The sequence below is a fragment of the Hippoglossus hippoglossus genome, chromosome 10 (assembly GCF_009819705.1).
Source record: "Hippoglossus hippoglossus isolate fHipHip1 chromosome 10, fHipHip1.pri, whole genome shotgun sequence".
NCBI lineage: Eukaryota > Metazoa > Chordata > Actinopteri > Pleuronectiformes > Pleuronectidae > Hippoglossus > Hippoglossus hippoglossus.
This window is the reverse complement of record NC_047160.1, coordinates 11,767,136-11,785,905: the sequence shown is the minus strand read 5'-3', so window position 1 is coordinate 11,785,905 and position 18,770 is coordinate 11,767,136. Positions and strand designations below refer to the sequence as shown.

Here is an 18,770-nt window from a genome sequence, read left to right as displayed (position 1 = left end):
AAACAATAAAAATATAACGGAATAAAATCTTAACTAGCCCTACTCTATGTAAAGCTGTTTGTATTTATTGAGATGGTCATTTTATTGCTGAGGAAGATTTTGGGTCAACTTAATAGACAGTAGCCTAATGTTAAGGTTAAGTATTTACAATGGTGTGCTAAGCTTGATGAATAAAAGAAACTGTATTAAGATATATAATTTTAGAAAAGGGAAATATGAGCATTACTTTAATTTTGAAGGAACAAATAATGAAAATTAAGAATTATATATACACAGCTATTTCTGTAATGTTCATGGTAATAAATAATAAAACATTCTCACAGATTTAAAACATGTAATGAATCATTTCTTAAACAGATTTTTTTTTTTTTTATGAACCCGAACACACGTCGCACATGACGTCACAGGGGAAGCACGCCGCTCCGATTGGTCAAATTTCCTCGTGACAACTTCCGGTAAAATGGAGCACAAGATTTGAAATTTGCCTTGGCTGAGTAACGTCTGTCTACCTCATTTTAACACCAGAAGCGCGTGAGGTAATTATATCTCAAACCAAATATATTTAAGGATAGTAAATGAAATGCTTCGCAAAGGAAACATTATTTTAAAAGTCAGTTAATGTAGCGAGGTGCTAACGCTAACTTAGCTAACAGTAGCTACCATCAGCTAGCTCTGTCGTGCAGCTTTGTTTCTAGATTGTTTCCTCTCTGTGTAGCTTCAGCTGAATAACGGAGCTTGTCAAGTGGACACGTGAACCAGCAGCTAGCCTAACTGTGTGGCGTGCACATCACATGTTTGACTCCAGTGCTGGACTTTAAATGTTAAATGACCTGAACGCTGCTGTTGTCACAGAGGAAACTATGAATGATGACAACCGCCAGTTGTTTGAGCGAGTCGCCAGAAAGATGGGCTGGATGGACAAGGGAGGACTGGACACCGCAGAGAAGAAGGTGTGTTGTGGACCTCAGCAGCCGGAGGACGAACACGTGACACTTATTTCTTCTATTTGTATAACTTGTTGAAAACCATTTATCCTTAGGTTACTGGGAGAAGGAACAATTCACATGCAGACATTAACTAACTTTAGTTAATTGTTGTTCTGCAGTTTTCATATTGTTCGTTTTCTATCATTCAAAATCTCTGGTTCCTGTTTATTTAATGTGAGGATTTAGTGTTTTTCCTCATGTATCAATATAAGCAGAGTAAATGTTTGATTTTGACTCTCACCTTTAGCCATTGGAAATTATAATGTTTTGGCAGCATAGTTTATAATGTCTTTGTGTGTTGTAGTTCTCTCTCAACAAGTACAAATAAGACTAACGTGGTACTGGTAAATACACTGGTAAACACTTTGGATACCTGCCATCTCGATAACACAGCATTTCAAAGGTTATTATGTACTAAGCTACTTTCCTTATTTTTAATTATTGGGGTGTGTAGGTGTTTGTGGGACTCATACTTGACATAGATCTCAAATTTCATTCATTATGATCTTAAAAAGGTTTAAATTGAACCTGTTGAAACCTGTCTGTCTGTCTGTCTGCATTGTTTCTAGCTGATCAGCTCGATTGGCAAGACTCGTTTTGGTGCCACAAGTAGTCATCGACCTGCAGATCCATCAGCTTCGCCCGTCCTGCTTGGCCTCTCTGGAAGTGAAGATGAGTCAGACAAGGAGAATCAGTGCTCCAAAGGCAACGAGTACAGAGACAAGTCTTTGATTGAGTCCAGTGACGACGACTTTGACCAGTGTGAGTGAATTGAATTGCATAAATATCTTTAAATTGTATGGCGCACTTTACACAAACAGTAATTTGTTCATTTTGCCTTTTTGTTCCTCAGTTCTTGTGGGAAGGGCTACACCGAAAGCTAAGCCGACCGCACAGAGAACTTGTAGCGCTGCAAAGAAAGAAAAGTGAGAAAATAACTCTGTCTAAATCTCTTGTCTTGTTTTTGGTTTTAGTTTTACCTCTATTCTGTGAGTTTAACTTCCAAACCTTTGCTCCCTTTTAGTTCAAATGTTCTTGTGGTGAGCTCAGACGATGAAGGCAGCTTTGAGACGTGTAAGTGTTCTTTTTCGTTGTCATTATTTGTAGCCGTTGACAATAAATGACTCAAATGCGCAACAGAAAGAAGGTTGAGGAAAACACATTCATACTGTGGATCATGCTTCACTCAGTTCATCCTTTTGCATATTTCAGTTTTGCAACGAGTGAAAACACCAAACGCCAAGACTGAGAAAGTGTCAGAGAGCGGAAGTGAAGACAGGTGAGTTGTGTCTTATTTGTTTCTGCTCTTAAAAGCAGCGTCTCTGTCCGGGAAATAAACCGTTAACTATCTGATTCACCTGTCTTTCTCTTTAAAGCCTCAAAAACTTCATCGTGAAATACTGTTCATCAGACGATGACTTTATTGAGACAAAAATATCTTTGAAAGGTAAGTCATATGAATTGCTTTCAGTTCGGATGTTGTGTTTCAAAGAACTGAGCTAAATGTGTGTAATGGTGATGTTTTTCAGTGCCGAAGAAAAGCAACACTCCAGCAGCCGAGCCTCCACGGAGGAGACCACTGTCTCAGTGGGACTCCCCTGTCTTTGTTAGTGACAGTGATGACGACGATGATGATAATATCCTGGTCAAAAGCACGTGGAGAACTCGTCACTCAAAACCTAAACCCCCGGCGAAAGCCAACAAGAATAATGCTCTGCTGCGCGATGAAGACGACAGCGCTCCATCACTGCCTTTGCTCTCCGTCTCATCTCCTTTTTCTTTTCGTCCACCCAAAACTCCAACACCTCTGGTCACTCCTAAGTTTACGTTTACAGCACCTTCGACGCTGGTTGAGTCGGCGAGTTCTGAGGAGGAGTTCACATCATTGCTGGAGAGACTGAAAAAGAAAAACAAACTCACTGGCACTTCATGCTCCCCGAAGAACGCCAAAGGTAACTGTTTGATTTCCCTTCATCTATACCACACATTTTTTATTGAGGCCGTCATAAGTTCTTACATTAGTTTGATAGAACGTTCAACTTATATTTTGAAATTTCATTTTTATTCTTGACATTTTGTCTTTATTCTCGCAAATAAAAAAAAATTCTTCGTTTGGTTACGTTTGACTTTATTAACGTATTCAAAATGGGAAGAAAACTACTTTTTTTAATTTCTTATGCTTGACTCTACACTCTTCCCAAGCTCACATCTTGTGTTTTTTGTTTTTAGATCTAGAGAACCGTAAGGAGCCTCCTATGTTAGTTCCTCCGGTGAAGGCACGAACAACACCAGCTTCTAAATCATTGGGGGAAACACCTCTGCGCGTGAAAGCACCTGGGAAATCCACCATCTTGAAGCCCATGGTCAGTCAGACAGAGCCCAGACACGGCCCCATTAGCAGGTACTTATGTTGACATATTTATCTACAGTGTTTAAATGTGAAGCAACATGTGTGTGTGTCACTCACTCAGTTTGACGCTTGTCTTTCTTTCCTTTCCAGGGTAACTTTGTGTAAAACCCCAGGCTGCTTCCTGCAGTCACTGTCAAACCCTGGCTCCAGCTATGGCCGCGGCTTCAAGCAGAGCAAGGAGGAGCTCACCAGGAAACTCTACCATCTGTACAACACCACTGTATTCGACAGCAAGGTGATGACGGACAATTTGCCTTTTTGTTTTTATACATTTTAGAAATATCATCTGATTTTAAATGTGTATTTTTCCTTGTTTAACTTCTTCGTTTACATCTGTTGTATTTTCTTTTTCCTGACCTGACTTTTCCAGCTCCCTGTAGATATGTCAGTGACCTGGAATAAGAAATTGCGGAAAACGGCTGGTTACTGTATCACGGGGCAGGAGCGAGGTGGTGGGGGCCGCTACGCTCGCATTGATCTGTCCGAGAAAGTCTGTGATTCTGCAGGTAATGTTTTAATAACCCAGATAGACTGAAGTAATAAACCTCGTCTGTTTAATATTCCCTAACTGTAAATATGTGAATCTCTACATCCTAACTTTCAGTCTTATGTCATTGTGCGTGCCTCCCAGATCGTCTTAGAGACACGTTGATTCATGAGATGTGTCACGCAGCGACGTGGCTGATTAATGGCGTGAGGGACGGGCACGGAAGCTACTGGAAGCTTTACGCACGCAAGTCCACATTGGCGCATCCCGAGCTGCCCATGGTCACTCGCTGCCACAGTTACGACATCAAGTACAAATTCCAATACCAGTGCACCCGCTGCAAGAATACGTAAGTGTTGATATCAATCTTTCATTTCCCAGACTTGTGTTTTAATTTCCACTTTTAATATTCCTAACATGTGATTCTTTACAGTATCGGGCGTCATTCCAAGTCACTGGACACCCAGAGGTTTGCGTGTGCCCTCTGCACAGGTAATCTTGTCTTGCTGACTCCCCTCAAGACGCGCGCTCCTGCGCCTTTTGCCAACTTTGTCAAAGAGAATTATGGGACTGTGCGACAGGAACTAACAGGACAAAGCCACGCGGAGGTGATGCGTAAGCTAAGCGCCGACTTCGCCTCAAAGACTAAACTCAGTCAAAGCTGAGATCCTGAATTTGTCTTTAAATGAAGCTGTGGATTGAGCTGCACATCATAGGAAACCTGTTCAGATTCTCAAATACCTCAGTCAACCAGTTTTACAATAGTGAGCAGCTGTGATTATTGATAGTGAATCTATTTTTATACTTTCCATGTCATATTTGTTTTTCTTTGTATGTGATTTATTAACTGGAGCAAATGGAACTCAGGAACCTGAGCCAGTTAATGTTTGTGAGGTCGTGTCACATCATGACGACTTATATGTTCTGGAGATCAGTCTGATCCCTTTTGTGTTTTTAATATTTGATCAGTTTGTCATTTCCGTTATGTACTCTTTAAATAAATTTCTGATTGTACGTTAAATGGTCTCTTGACATCTTTATGTAGGTAAATCTACACTATGTATAAGCAATGTGGTCGTTGTATGCCATAACAATTTTACCTCATACTTAAAAAAAATTGATTTTTTTCTTTAAACTAAACTGTTAAGTATTAATCTGTTAAAAGTTAAACAATGTAAGATGAATACAGTGTCAGTAGAGTTTACAGCGCTCATACTCCCATGAAGTGGTTGACTTATCTACTTAACTAGTAAACTAAGGTTCAGGGGCAGGGCCACACCTCACCCACCTCTAATCACCTGTCAAGACTGCATATACCCAGTCAACCCATCGTTTGTCTAACATTTCTCAACCTTCCCTTCATCCATTCACCCTTCTACCTCATCCCCAGCCACATCCCTTCATCCTCTCTTCCCTTATCCCTTCTTAATCAGTTTGATGCATATTCTTGCATGTCTAGTTCTGAGTACTGGCTGGGGGACTCAATAAGCTCGGGGGTGGGGGGGATGCCTGACGTTAACCCCACCTTGATTTTCCCCTCTGCCCAATCACCAGTGCATCCTGTCACACCAGCCTATCAGACACATCTTCACCTCGACCCCCTTCTCTCAACGTCCAATCCTTTTTCCTCAACATCCAATATTTCAAACCTCAGCAACCTATTTTTGTGGCGTGGTCCTTGCAAGGGAAATTAAGCACTTAAAATAAACGATTGGGTTACAGAGAATGTTTGAACTTTTAAATACAATACAAATCTATTTTTGTTTTCCAGGGTGACCTCTTTTAATATTTAAGGTAAATGTGTCAGTGTGTGTGGGTGGGTGAAACGGGGACAGAGTTGTTTCCGATGACTCCTCGTCTGCTATCAGGCAAATATTGACAGGTAGGAAGCAGTTCTTTTGTACGAATAAGCAAACACAATCCTGACAACAAACACTAGCTGTTGACACACAACTGTTTGAGGTTTTAGATCTCAGGTTCCGACATGATGAAACTGTAAATGTACAATCCGCACCGCTGACGTAAAACAGGAAGATGCAGATGGAACCAGCGATGAGAAAGAAACGGGTGTGATGCTGCACTATGTTGTGTTTGAAGCAGATATGAGGGTGAGTGTACTACATCTTTCTTCCCGTTTACAGTGAGGTCAAATTGAGTTTAGCTCTTTTAAAATTGTATAAATTGAGGACAGTCAGAAGAGCGGAGCACGGTGAGCTCTCCGTCATGGATATCCCCTGCAATGTGTCAATCCTGGCGAATCAGACACAGATCGAATCCAGCATCTACCACCTGGTTGAGATGGTCATCATGTGTGTGAGCTGCAGCTTGAACACCATGCTCAGTCTTCCTTTGGCCTGGGTCATCACCCGCTCGCCGTCCCTCCTCAGGCACACTCGCTTCCTGCTCCTCGCACATCTCCTCCTGTGCGACAGCCTCCAAGTACGTCTAAACTGTTATGTTTGTCTTTCTAATGAAAGCGCGTCTATAGAGCTCCTGTTAGTCCTGAGATGAGAGTGTGCTCTTTGTCCATCTTTAAAATTCCAGCAGCTCCTCTGGACGATCAAAGCGGTTCTTCTGAGATCCAGAGAAGGGATGCCAGTGACCCAGTGTCTGATCTTCTCTGCTGCTATCCAGGCCTGCTCATTGGTTTGTAATGTGTTGATTTACACTTTAATTTTCCTTAGTTCAAACTCAGCGACAATATATTTCATTCTTCAGGATAGTCTGCTTTTCTTTCTTTTTTTATCATTGCAAATTTAACTTTGGTTGGTTTTGACAGTTGGTTAGATGATTAAAAAAACACTGATGTTCCATTTGTCACTATTTTCTTCAACCTATCAAATAATCTGTTTATTACCAAAAGAATAATCAGATCAGTTGTGAAAATAATAATTCGTTGTAGTCGTATACAGATAAATTACAGCAGACACGTCTCTGTTTTGGTCACGGATTGGTTCTGTCTGCCTTCAGTTATTGCACAGGCTCCACGTTTGCTCGTTCTTATGGGATCAGCTTCACCAAAATGGAGTGGCTGAATTTCTAAATAGAATAATATCAAATGATGAATAATCACTACTGTGGAGAGAAGAAAAATAAGACCAAAGGGCTTCCCAGTGAATAAGAGTAAGACATTTTAAACATCTATAATAGGTCATGTTTAGGTTAAAATCCCCACAGTTTGGCCACATTGTATTAGTAGTGTTTTTATTAGTCTAATTAATGCTGTGGTCCCTGTAAACAGCCTGTCTGCTCTGACAGGACAAAGTGAGGGCTACATCTAACTTTAATGTCTCTTCTTGTTGCCCAGGTGGACTTCTTACTGAGCACGGCCATGGCTGTGGACCGATTTGTCGCTGTCAAGTGGCCTCTGCGCTATGAATTGCTGATCTGTACTCGGAGGAAGCGAGCAGCTGTTACAGCCATATGGACCTTATCGTTTGTGGTCATCGCTGTGGCTTTGGGTATCAGCCTCTGCACCATCCAGGTGAATTTTTCCTTTCAGCGCTGTCGCCCTCTCATCCTCATGCCCTGCCTGTCAGAGACATCAGCCGCGCTGCTCTACTGCACCTTGGGCAGCGCCGTGGTGCTGCCTCTCTGCTCCCTGACCATCCTGGGATGCTTCTGCCTGCTCTGCAGGGACATGCACGCCGGGCTGCTCTGCTCCAAGAGAGCGTGGGTGACGCTGACCCTCCAGGCTGTTCAGACTCTTCTCTTCTCAGTTCCTGTGATCATGGAAAGCTCCCTGATCCCTGGACACCTGCACAGTGATGCTATGGATAGCAGCAACCATCACCTACAACCTGGGGGTGTCGCTCATCCCTCTGGTCTACGGGTATCGCTCACGGGAGCTGCAGCAGCGGATACGACAGGCTGCACACATGAGCAAAGTCCCCAACTTAACTTAGACATAAAATCTGATTTCAAAGACTTCACAGTTTTTACCTGCACCGCCTGAATGAGAGCAGTTTGTACCTTTTCGGCACAGGGGATCTTTCCACATTCACTGCATCACGCTTTGAATTTACTCAGTTTGAATAGCTGGTATCAATATGCTGCTGTGTGTTCGCAGCATCTTCCTGTGCTGCTTTTGCATTTCAAAGACAAACAACGTGTTTTATAACTCCAGTAGAATGACATCAAGCTTTTGTGATGAGGAAAAAAACTGAGATAAAAACCCAAGCTGTTCAAATACTGATAACCGCTGCAAACGTAAAGGACGGTGATAATAGAACAAAAATAAATAAAGGACAGGATTAACCCCACGACACTCACAAAGGCAAAGCTTATTTGTGGTCATAATGTTTCAACTCGATGATCGCAAAATTTCTCATTCTCTATTATACAATTAGTAATAACATTTTATTCTGGAACTTGAAAAATATCAGATATACACTCAAAGGCTCCTTCCAAATTTTTAGGAAAACTTGGACCCTCATAGTCTCTATAAGAGCTAAAGTGAGACAGTCCCCCTAAATCCCTCTTTATTATCACAATCATTATGTAATTATTAAATCTTCCATTTGAATGTTCTTTTTTGTTTTTTGTGTTGTACTGATGCCGTCCTATATATTATATAATCCTTGATAAATAATCATTGCTCTACATTGTAATTCAAGGGGATAAAGGAGGATGTTTGGGAGGTGGGTTGGGTGGGGTACCTTTCATAGATGCAATCATTTAAATGATTTTCAATAAAAAAAACAATGAAAACGTCAGTAATAATATAAAAGACGGGAAAAAATGCTTCAAGATATTTAATTTGTATATTAAACACTGATATGCTGTATATGCACCGTACTCTATATCATACAAAACGATCATCAAGATGTACGCAACGGAAGGATACACAGTCAATGCTACAAGAAAAACACATCAACAATCTACCACGTTTTTTGAAAGACAATGAGACTTGTGGGGAAGGTGCGCAGGTCAGAGAGGTTTGGGCAGCTTCCCTGATTGTGATCACCCCCTTTAAGAGGCACAGGCACAAATCCACAGGTAGCACTGAGGTGAGACAGCACGCTCCAGTCGTCAGCAGTGACCCAACAGCTCATATTACAAATTTCCAGTGCAACATCAAGCATCGTACAGATGGTTGAATCTTACTCCACACACTTTGTGTTGTCAATAAAAGCACTGGAAGGTTCTGTGTCATCACGGTGTTGAGGCAGGCACTAAGAATTCCTTGAATAACCTTTCAAGCATTTTATCGTACTAAATGTGTTCTTCGTAAAAATTTGCAGCATTTCACAGAAAGAGCGTCTTCCTGGTTTTGGCAAATGCAATGTGGATAAATGGAGGATGTATCAGTGGATCATGACATATAAACCTTTATAAGTGACAATGTATGGCACCACATAAAAAGAAGGAGAATTTTGAGATAGAGTTATAGATATATATGCGCAAGAGCAGCATTACATGTAAAACCATCGCTCGTCCCCTCTGCACTCTATCAACAATCCTGACGTCACGCTTCCTTCCCTCAGTACAGGCAGGTTTTCTTCATAATGCGCAGGAACTCCTGCTGGTTGACTTCTCCGTCCCCGTCTCGGTCAGCCTCATCGATCATCTCCTTCACGAACACAAAACATAAGGACGAAAATGAGAAGAAGACGTAGAAGAAGAAGAATGATGGTGGGATGGAGCAAGCAAATAAAGATATTTTGATGCATTTACGTGCAAATGTGTTGTTTTTATACAAAATTACAGTCACGACTTTTAAAGGCACTATTTGTAACTTTGGAGTCTGTCAAACCCAACAGTAACAGAAGGCTTGGTTTGATGATGTCATGATGCAGCGTAGGTTCTTGGGAGTTTTTGTCTTTACAGCCATTGCAGATGAAAATGTGCGCGACTCAGACATTAACGTTTTATTTATGTTACGCAGCAATGAATGATGTGACCAATAGAAACAGTTCACGTTACATATTATATCTTGAATAAAAAAACGTGCCTGTGTCTGTTTTCATTGAGCAGGAGTGGTGGTACATGTGAAGACTGCTTTCATTAAACGCTCTTACCCGCAGCTCTTCATCCGTCAGGTTCTCTCCGAGCTCTTTGGCCACTCGCTTCAGATTCTTGAAGGAGATCTTTCCGGTCTCGTCGTCGTCGAACAGACGGAACGCTTTCAGGATCTCCTCCTTGGAGTCTTTCTCTACCTGAGAGGGAAGATGGAGAGCGGCTTTACCACGAGCTGCTCTTCTGCAGCCGTGTAGTGGTTAAAAAAACAACAACAACAACAACATAGAATGACAACATCAGCATAAGAAGTGTGAGTTTGTGTGTGTCGAATAGGACTGGGTGTTAATATCAATAATTATCATAACATAATTTTCATCAATAGCAATAAAACAAAGGTAAATACATATTGATGCAATCCTATAAAACATTATTGATCTACCTCAGATTAGTAAAACGCTTTGCTGTCTACCAAGTGTTTGTTTATTCTCTGCTCATAAAGAAGAGTTCAGACTTCACTCTGAGGATAAAATCTGTCTTTAACCTAAAAGAAATAATAATGTGACCTTTGTTGTGATGATGAACTCTATGACCACTCCATCTATCTATCTATCTATCTATCTATCTATCTATCTATCTATCTATCTATCTATCTATCTATCTATCAGCTTTATTGGTCAGTATAGGGCTGAAAACGTGAAGTGATCATTGAGGGCTAATATAAATTAACTGATTGAATAAACTTTGTATTGCACATTAATTATAATACCTAATATAGATACGTTACCATTTTCTGTGTCATGACACTGAGGAAGTCGACAAAGGAGACCCTCCCAGTTCCTCCCTTATCCACTTCACCAATCATCTTCTTGATCTCCTCTTTCTTCGGCTCAAACCCCAGAGCTCTCATCGCGACCTGGAGGAACACGAACACACAAGTACACCTTGATCTCTCCCTGACACATGTTGAATGTTCAGTGTCTGAGCTTTTTGACTTCATTTCCTCACCTTGAGCTCTTTGACATCAATGAATCCAGACCCATCGGTGTCAAACAGCTCGAAGGCCTCTCTGATCTCCTGCTTCTGCTCCTCGGTCAGCTCTGCTTTGGGGGTGGTCTTCTTACGAGGAGGGGGCACTGGGCCCTGCAGGGAGGGTCTCTTGGCACCGGTCGCCTGATGGGGACACAAGGGCGGAGGTATAATAAAAAAAAAAAAAAAAGGAAAATATGGAATCACCACGTCTATGATGACATCACAATCAGAGAGGTTTCTGGGAGAGAAAAAAAGCAATTACTCAAAACCTATAGAACAGAATAAGGAATCTAATCTAAACATCCACAGCCTATGGCAACAGAATTAGGTTATTATAAGAGTATGAGATATGTTCACTCACCATTAGTGTCTCTGTATTTGACTGACAGAGAGAATAAACTGCTAATCTTTGAAACGATCAATGTTTTCCTCTGGGCGATGAAGGCTCCCTGTCATTTAGGGAGGAGGAGGAGATGAGGAGACGGTGTCTGTTTTACATCAGCTGCTCACACTCATCCAGTCACTGCACTGGACACAAGCCAAAACAATAAAAACAACAACCTGCTGCTTATTTCTCAGGAGCAGCAGATAGAATAAAGAGAAGATGAACGTCTGTAGCTGTAGCATGCAGAGGATCAGCTGCCCGATGGAGTCTGGGTGTTTGATTTACTCACCCTGTGTGTCAGGGGACAGAGCCCAGGGTGGGATTGTGACAGTTTAAGATCTCAGGCGGGGTCCACAGGCACAAGCTGGAGTGGAAATGAAACGCACCAGTCGGGCAAAGAGATGATTGGCTGCTGGAAATCACGGGGCTCAAGACACGATCAGAAAATACAGCTGCAGAGAATGGTATTAAATCTACCACAGAAATATAAAATGCTAAACAGAATATGAATAGTGGGGAAGTGTTTCTGTCATATATATACGCAAAATATATCGTATTATATAAATGCTGCATATGCTCATACTCTGAAATTGCCTCAATACACCCTCTAGTGTCAAAAGGACACAATTCATCCATACACTGTGTTAATAGAGGCTTTATAATAATAATAATTATAATAATACTAATCATCATCATCATCATCATCATCATCATCATCATCATCATCATAAATAGCTAATATATAAAAACTATACAATAGAGTTCTTATACACATCAAATGTTGCCCTTGCTGCCAAGAGGGTCATTATCACCTCTGAAGAAAACATGTATAATCACAATTGTTTCACAATGAAAAGGTGAACCTTAGTTAGTGTTTGCCCAAAACAAAACATAGATGGATGAAACCAAGACGGTGTATTTACAGCATGATAACACATAAGGTACAGAAAACTATGTTGTATATAATCTGTCTAAAGAAGAACATTGGATCTGTCCAATGTGCTGTCTCAGTGACTCATATTTCATATTTTTTATATTCCTTACACTTACGTATTGCTTGTAACTTATTACTTATGCCTGTTTTGACACTTGACATCGTGGGACTTATCTTATCTTAACAAAATGGGTTTCATCTTGTTTTCCACTGTCCTTTTTGTTGTGAGCTGTGTAATGATCTGTTTTGTAAGATACTGATTTGCAAAGACTGAGTATGTATGAAACAAATGATTTAGACATTTATCTGGAAAGAGCTGGGAGATGAGAAAGCTCTTTTAATGTATTCATGTATGATAGTTCTGTGGGTGTAGGTTCATCTGGAATATATTTAGATTTTATTCCTTTTGTGTGTGTGTCTTCTCTTTTTGTTTTTCACATATGTTTTTATATGTAACACTGGAAGATGTATGGGGTGCCTTGTAAAAGAAGGGATGGGTTAATGAGTTGGCATGACACAGAAATAAGAAAATACGCCTATGTATGTCTGCATCATTCACACTTCACATGACACACTTCATACATGTTCTGTGATATCTACTCAGTGGTCACTTTATTAGGTACAACTCCACAATACAATACAATCCAATGAAACCTCTCTGCTATTAACTCTACTTTTTCTTTAGTTTATACATTTTCACCTTTTCCCCTCTTTACATGAGGGGTGAAATTATTTGAAACTTTTTAATATAATGTCCTCTAGTGCAACACACTACATAAAAAACACAATAATTTCATTTCTGACAGTGTAAAAAAAACTTGTGTACTTACTATCAATGTATTCAGTGTGTGTATATTTGAACACTATTTTTAAACAGCTTGTCTTTTACTTTTCACAATGTTGTGTTTGTATCCCTCCTATTATAATAATATTATAATAATAATAAACTTTATTTATACAGCACTTTTCTTCATAATGTTAGAGTGCTTTTACAAAAAAAATGGTAAACAGAGAAAATAAAAGCAATCAAACGATTAATATCAAATGAATAGAAATGAAAACAGTATAAACAAAACGTTATTCTCCATCAGTCTTATATTACTGTAGGTTTATGTTCTCTAGTTTACACGAGAAGACAAAACTGCAGCTGGAAAAACCATCAATATTAAATGTAACTCAGGGGGTGTGGTCTTTTAGCTGGGAAGTGTTTAGAATCAGCTCGTGGTCCCTGATTGGCTCAAATTGTGGCGTTCTTTGACGTATTCCGAGCGCGATTGGCTGTTCGCAGACGTCCCCTTTGTGCTGAGCGTGGACTCCACCAATCACAGAGCAGCTCTCACTCAGCTGATACACACGGTGCTCGGTCTGCACGCGGGACGCTTGTTCTCTGTCAGGACTTCAGGTGAGTGACAGCAGCAGCTCATTTCAAGTTAACACTCATATTTAATCATTAATATGAATCATTATTAAAACTCATTTGTGTGTGTTGGATATTTAGTAAAACTTCTCCTTACAAGCTGCTGCGGAGGAAACGCTTCTCCCCTGAGAGTCTCGGTGGTTCGATCCCTGCTCTCACCTGTTGATCACCTCTGCTCCTCATGGCCACACGGGTTCGACCGGTGAGTAGCGTGAGGGAACATCATGTTCCCGACATCTGGTTTCAAGATGCCGTTTATCCCCCTGTCACGTGTTGGTGATGTTACTGCCCCGTCCGCCTCTGCAGGGTAACAAGCGCTGCGCGGTGATCGGGGGCTCCGGGTTCCTGGGCAGGCACCTGGTGGAGAAGCTGCTGGACAGAGGCTACACCGTGTCCGTGTTCGACATCCGCCAGAGCTACGAGCTGCCCGGGGTCACCTTCCACCTGGGAGACCTGTGTGACCCGCAGGTAACACACCGCCCTGTCCAGTGTGCACCGGGCTGACACCACACATCCAAGTCACCTGACTCCGCACTGAATCAAACGCACCCAAGTCTTATGTCTTGAGCTTGATTCTGTAGCAACACAAACCAGAATGGCACATAGCCCAGAAGGGCCCTCAGAGAGTTAGTGATGTGACATTTTCAGGGGCCGTTGCTCTAACCTGAAAAAAGGGCCAACCCCCCCCCCCCCCTCCTATGCTGGAGCAGATGAGTGCAGATAGGTTATAGTATCACGTAAAACAACAATGTAAACAGTTGTTTTTGCAAATTCAAGACAGCGACAGCGGAAATGTTTCCAGGGGACCCCGAAAAAGTGATGAACCTGGCTGCGGTTCAGAATTCGTTGTTTTTAGATTTGCACGTGTTTTTTCTGTTTGCGTGGGTTTTCTTAATTTGCAGTACGTAGATATCTCATTACTCCATGGATTAATACTGTGCAATGTCGGGATTACAGTAATAAACCTTTATTTATTAATACCTTGTACACCAACATTTAACGGGTTCTATCCTGAACCTACCTTATCCTTCCTCTGAGTTTTGTGGTAATGCATCCTGCAGTTTTTGTGTAATGTTGCTCACCAACAGACAAACGCAGGCTCATGAAACATAACCTCCTTGTTTTGATACTCTTCAGATAACTCTTCTACCTGCATTACAATTTCAAATGAGCACATGAGACTTTAAATACTTTGACGGGCACCCATGACTCTTCTGTGTGGTTGTGCTGCTGCAGGCTCTGTCGCCGGCCCTGAGAGATGTGTCCATGGTCTTCCACTGTGCGTCTCCGGCCCCTGGCAGTGACAACCGTGCACTGTTTGAGACGGTCAACATCCAGGGCACACGCACCGTCATTCAGGCCTGTGCCGAGGCTGGAGTACAGGTGAGGCAGCCAGGGGATCAGAGACTTCCATTAGTTTGTAATGGGTTTTAATAACTTCTATACTTGTTTGCTTTGGGCAGAAATTGGTCCTGACCAGCAGTGCCAGTGTGGTGTTTGAAGGGACAGACATTAAGAACGGAGGAGAGGACCTGCCATACGCGAAGAAGCCCATCGACTACTACACCGAGACCAAGATCGAGCAGGAGAAGGTAGGAGGGGGGTGTTTTTAATTTTCACTTGACTGGTGTCATCACTGTGGTTGGACCGACCCCAGCAGGTGATAGTGTGAGTTCTAGATCCTCATGATGTGAGAACAAAAGTGATTTTTCTCCTTCCTTTTGAGAAAAGCATACATTTTTATTTCACTGTTTGTCTTTAATTTTTTTATCAGCATCCCTAACCGACATAATATCAACATTATTACTAGTAGTGGTTGCATCTTTCCTCGGCTTCCTTTTGTTATTTGTGTCATCTGCCTCATCACCTTCACTCTTACACTCTGTCTTTGTTGTAGTTGGTCCTGGCAGCTTGTGACAAGGAGAAGGGTTTCCTCACCGTCGCCATCCGGCCTCACGGCATCTTCGGCCCTCGGGACCCACAGCTGGTTCCGATCCTGGTGGATACGGCTCGTAGGGGCAAGATGAAGTTCATCATTGGGTAAGTCACTATCAGCTCACTGCGTTGATGCCGTTCCAGCTGTTCTATCAATAGAAATACGACAAGCTACTCTGCAGCATTCACTTTGTGACTTGCAGCCTCACCGATATGGATATTTGGCAGCTGATAGCGATATTGGGGACTAAAACCTTTCTGATGCGGATGTAAATGTATATTTAAAAAACTGACTGATTCCTTATATGTCATTATCTAATGATTATGGCAAAGAAATGCAATTGAGGCTTGATATTTTACAGTTTGACCATAAACTGTATTATTAATAACAACAAAGAGAAAGGAAAAAGACAATTACAACCAAATATATAGAAGTTGAATGAATGTATTTTAATGTAAACATAAATGCACATTGTTTATTCTGTAAAATGCTAGTTTTCATATTGGAAAATATTGGCAAACATAAACGCTGATGGAATTCCATCGGCAAAACTCATTAATCGTTCAGGCTCTAAAATGACTTTCTGGAGTCAGTTTAATTTATTCTAACATCAGTCAGTGTGTGGTGATGAATTTCATGACATTTCATTATCTCTGAAACCTTTCTCTAAACTCACTTGAATCCCCTCTTCCCCTGTTTACATTATGTAAACGTTTCTTTTAGAGATGTCTGTTTGGATGTGACATGCTGTGTTTGTAATTTACCTTTTTATAGCAGTTCTTGCACATGTAAGCAAAGACAAATTTCTGCCCTGACTAAAGTACACAATGACGTATTTTCTATTCTATTTATTTAGTTATTCAGCCCATAGCTTGTACCGTTGTGCGGAGGGACAGTCGATTCTTGTTTTCTAAATTATTCCTCACTAGTATTTCTCTTTTATTCCATTTCTCTCAGTGATGGGACTAATCTGGTGGATTTCACCTTTGTGGAGAACGTGGTGCATGGACACATCCTGGCTGCTGAGCGCCTGAGAGCCGACTCCCCCATCTGTGGAAAGGTGAGTGGAAGTGAAGATTAAAGCCAAAATCTTATTTCAAACATTCTGTCAATGGTGAGATTTGGCTTCGGGATCCGTCTTCCATGTAAGTCTGTGCTGTCTTTGTAAGATCAAACATCGGGTCTTTCATCTCCTCCTTCGCTTTCAGCCGTACCACATCACCAATGACGAGCCGGTGAGATTCTGGGACTTCATGTCTGAGGTGCTGGTGGGGCTGGGATACGCCGCTCCTCGCTACCACCTCCCCTACACCCTCGTGTATGGACTGGCCCTGCTCCTCTGGCTGCTGGCCCTCATCCTGCGCCCCCTAGTGTCCATAAAACCCACATTTACTCCAATGAGGGTGGCCCTGGCTGGAACCCACCACTACTACAGCTGTGAACGAGCCAAGCAGGACATGGGCTACAAGCCCGTGGTGGGTCTGAAGGAGGGGATCGCCCGCACGGTGCAGAGCTACCCTCACCTCAGACAAGGGGCGTGACGTTACCATGGAGATGAAGACTGTAGAGACATGTGATGCTGTGCATGTCAGTAGTTATGCGCACGATGTGAATAAGAGGATCAGGTCACACTGAATGGACAAATCAAAATTAGAAAAGAGACATTTTTTCTTTTATCCAAACCTCACTGTGTGTTAATGGTCATGTGTGAATTCCACCAGCAGATGGCAGCAGAGACGGTCCTTGTTCTGGTTAACACGTTACAGTCTGATTGTAGAAAAGTTTGAAAGCACTTAGTAAACAGTTTATGTCAACTTGAAGTGATCTTACACTGTGGAAAACTTTCATGTTTCACCTGTGTGCTGTACACACACTGAGATGCTGCTGATTAATCCAATTGCCTTAATACAAGATTGTTCTCCTCATACAACTGGCATGAACATGATTTTTTTACGACAATGACTATCTTCACATCACATGTCCTGCCCCCAAAAGTATGTGGACAGGAATGTTGTTATCTAACACCTCGGGTTGAGTTTAGAAAATCTTTAATCCCACAGCACACAGGGATTCTGATGTCAAATAGTGTGTTTCCAACTGGTGGCTTCAGCTTGTGATTCCCCCTTTCTGGTTTCAACAAGATAATTACCCCCACTCCCGACACAATGTCCCATACATATATAAAAATGGTTTTCTGCGCTTTATGTTGAAGAATTTGATTGAGCCCCAACCTCATCCTCAGCCAAATCTTTAGGATCAGTGAGAACTGCGGCTATGAGCCAGGCTTTATCGTTTAAAACCAGTGGCTGAATAAAGGCAAATCCCCACAGCCAGGTTAAAAACAAAAACTCAGAGTGAAGGATGTTGTAATACGCAGCACATTTCAGGTCACATTTAACAGCATTGATTCTCAAATGTTGTAAAAGGTTTTAGTCCCTGTAGTAGTTATCTTCCCCTTTGCATATCTTAATATGATTCTGGTGTAATAGACAGTCCTCAGTATGTGTAATAATAATCGGAAGCTCAGTTACTATATGAGTGAAAGAGAGGGCGTTTCTCACTGAAAATACTTGAGCCTTGAAACCTTGACCCCCCCCCCCCCCCCCCCTTCATACATTAATTCAGGCATTTTAACACAACTAGAATGACAATAGAGCTCAAACCTCCACCAAGACCCAACAGTCCCCTTAAAACCAATCAAGCTGCACCGAATTTCACACTCATAGGTATCAGTTCCCTAAACATGCCTGATTATTTTTTTAACATCAAGATCCTTGAATTATTCTCTGGGAAATTATTGAAAATATAAAACAAATCCCCCATCTCACAATGTTAAAGAAAGTGATGCAATATTTCTGTATGTGTTACCTTTGTCCAGATCCACTCCAAAACTGACCTTGGCCCATGTCACATCCTTGCACCGAGTTTCAAGTCAATTGGTTGTGTAGTTTTTGCGTGAACCTGCTGACACTTGGGAGATGGAACAAGGATTCTTCCCTGAGTAGGAGGACGGATTGCAGTGATCATTTACTGCTTGATTGTACATATGAGCGTGTGAGCAGACTTACAAATGAGATGCTCCCTATTTAAACACAGGACTAATGTTGGGTATCCACATACATTCGGGCCAGGGTACTTTTTACAGACACATTTTTATCTCCACTGTGATTCTGCAGTGACTCTGCCTCTCTGGCATTAGATCAGTGTAGGCAAATCATTGGAGTA

The 18,770-nt window shown here is 41.7% G+C and overlaps 3 protein-coding genes across 3 annotated transcripts; 2 read left to right on the top strand and 1 right to left on the bottom strand.

Annotated features, from left to right (window-relative positions):
• The first annotated feature begins 408 nt into the window (after nt 1-408).
• On the top strand, nt 409-4,904 carry gcna (germ cell nuclear acidic peptidase). The gene is made up of 13 exons (XM_034597515.1): nt 409-536; nt 853-950; nt 1,556-1,748; nt 1,840-1,912; nt 2,011-2,060; nt 2,199-2,265; nt 2,363-2,433; nt 2,516-2,938; nt 3,222-3,387; nt 3,487-3,631; nt 3,767-3,902; nt 4,028-4,232; nt 4,317-4,904. The coding sequence occupies exons 2-13, from the start codon at nt 861-863 to the stop codon at nt 4,546-4,548; spliced, it is 1,851 nt and encodes a 616-aa protein (XP_034453406.1). The 5' UTR covers nt 409-536; nt 853-860; the 3' UTR covers nt 4,549-4,904.
• Nucleotides 4,905-8,622: 3,718 nt separating this feature from the next.
• On the bottom strand, nt 8,623-11,544 carry cetn2 (centrin, EF-hand protein, 2). Its single transcript, XM_034597529.1, has 5 exons — nt 11,235-11,544; nt 10,850-11,014; nt 10,629-10,757; nt 9,904-10,041; nt 8,623-9,455 (listed from the first exon to the last, which is right to left on the bottom strand). The coding sequence occupies exons 1-5, from the start codon at nt 11,235-11,237 to the stop codon at nt 9,366-9,368; spliced, it is 525 nt and encodes a 174-aa protein (XP_034453420.1). The 5' UTR covers nt 11,238-11,544; the 3' UTR covers nt 8,623-9,365.
• Nucleotides 11,545-13,479: 1,935 nt separating this feature from the next.
• Nucleotides 13,480-17,470, top strand: nsdhl (NAD(P) dependent steroid dehydrogenase-like). The gene is made up of 8 exons (XM_034597518.1): nt 13,480-13,594; nt 13,691-13,811; nt 13,916-14,077; nt 14,846-14,992; nt 15,073-15,201; nt 15,507-15,649; nt 16,503-16,605; nt 16,754-17,470. The coding sequence occupies exons 2-8, from the start codon at nt 13,791-13,793 to the stop codon at nt 17,084-17,086; spliced, it is 1,038 nt and encodes a 345-aa protein (XP_034453409.1). The 5' UTR covers nt 13,480-13,594; nt 13,691-13,790; the 3' UTR covers nt 17,087-17,470.
• Nucleotides 17,471-18,770: the final 1,300 nt, after the last annotated feature.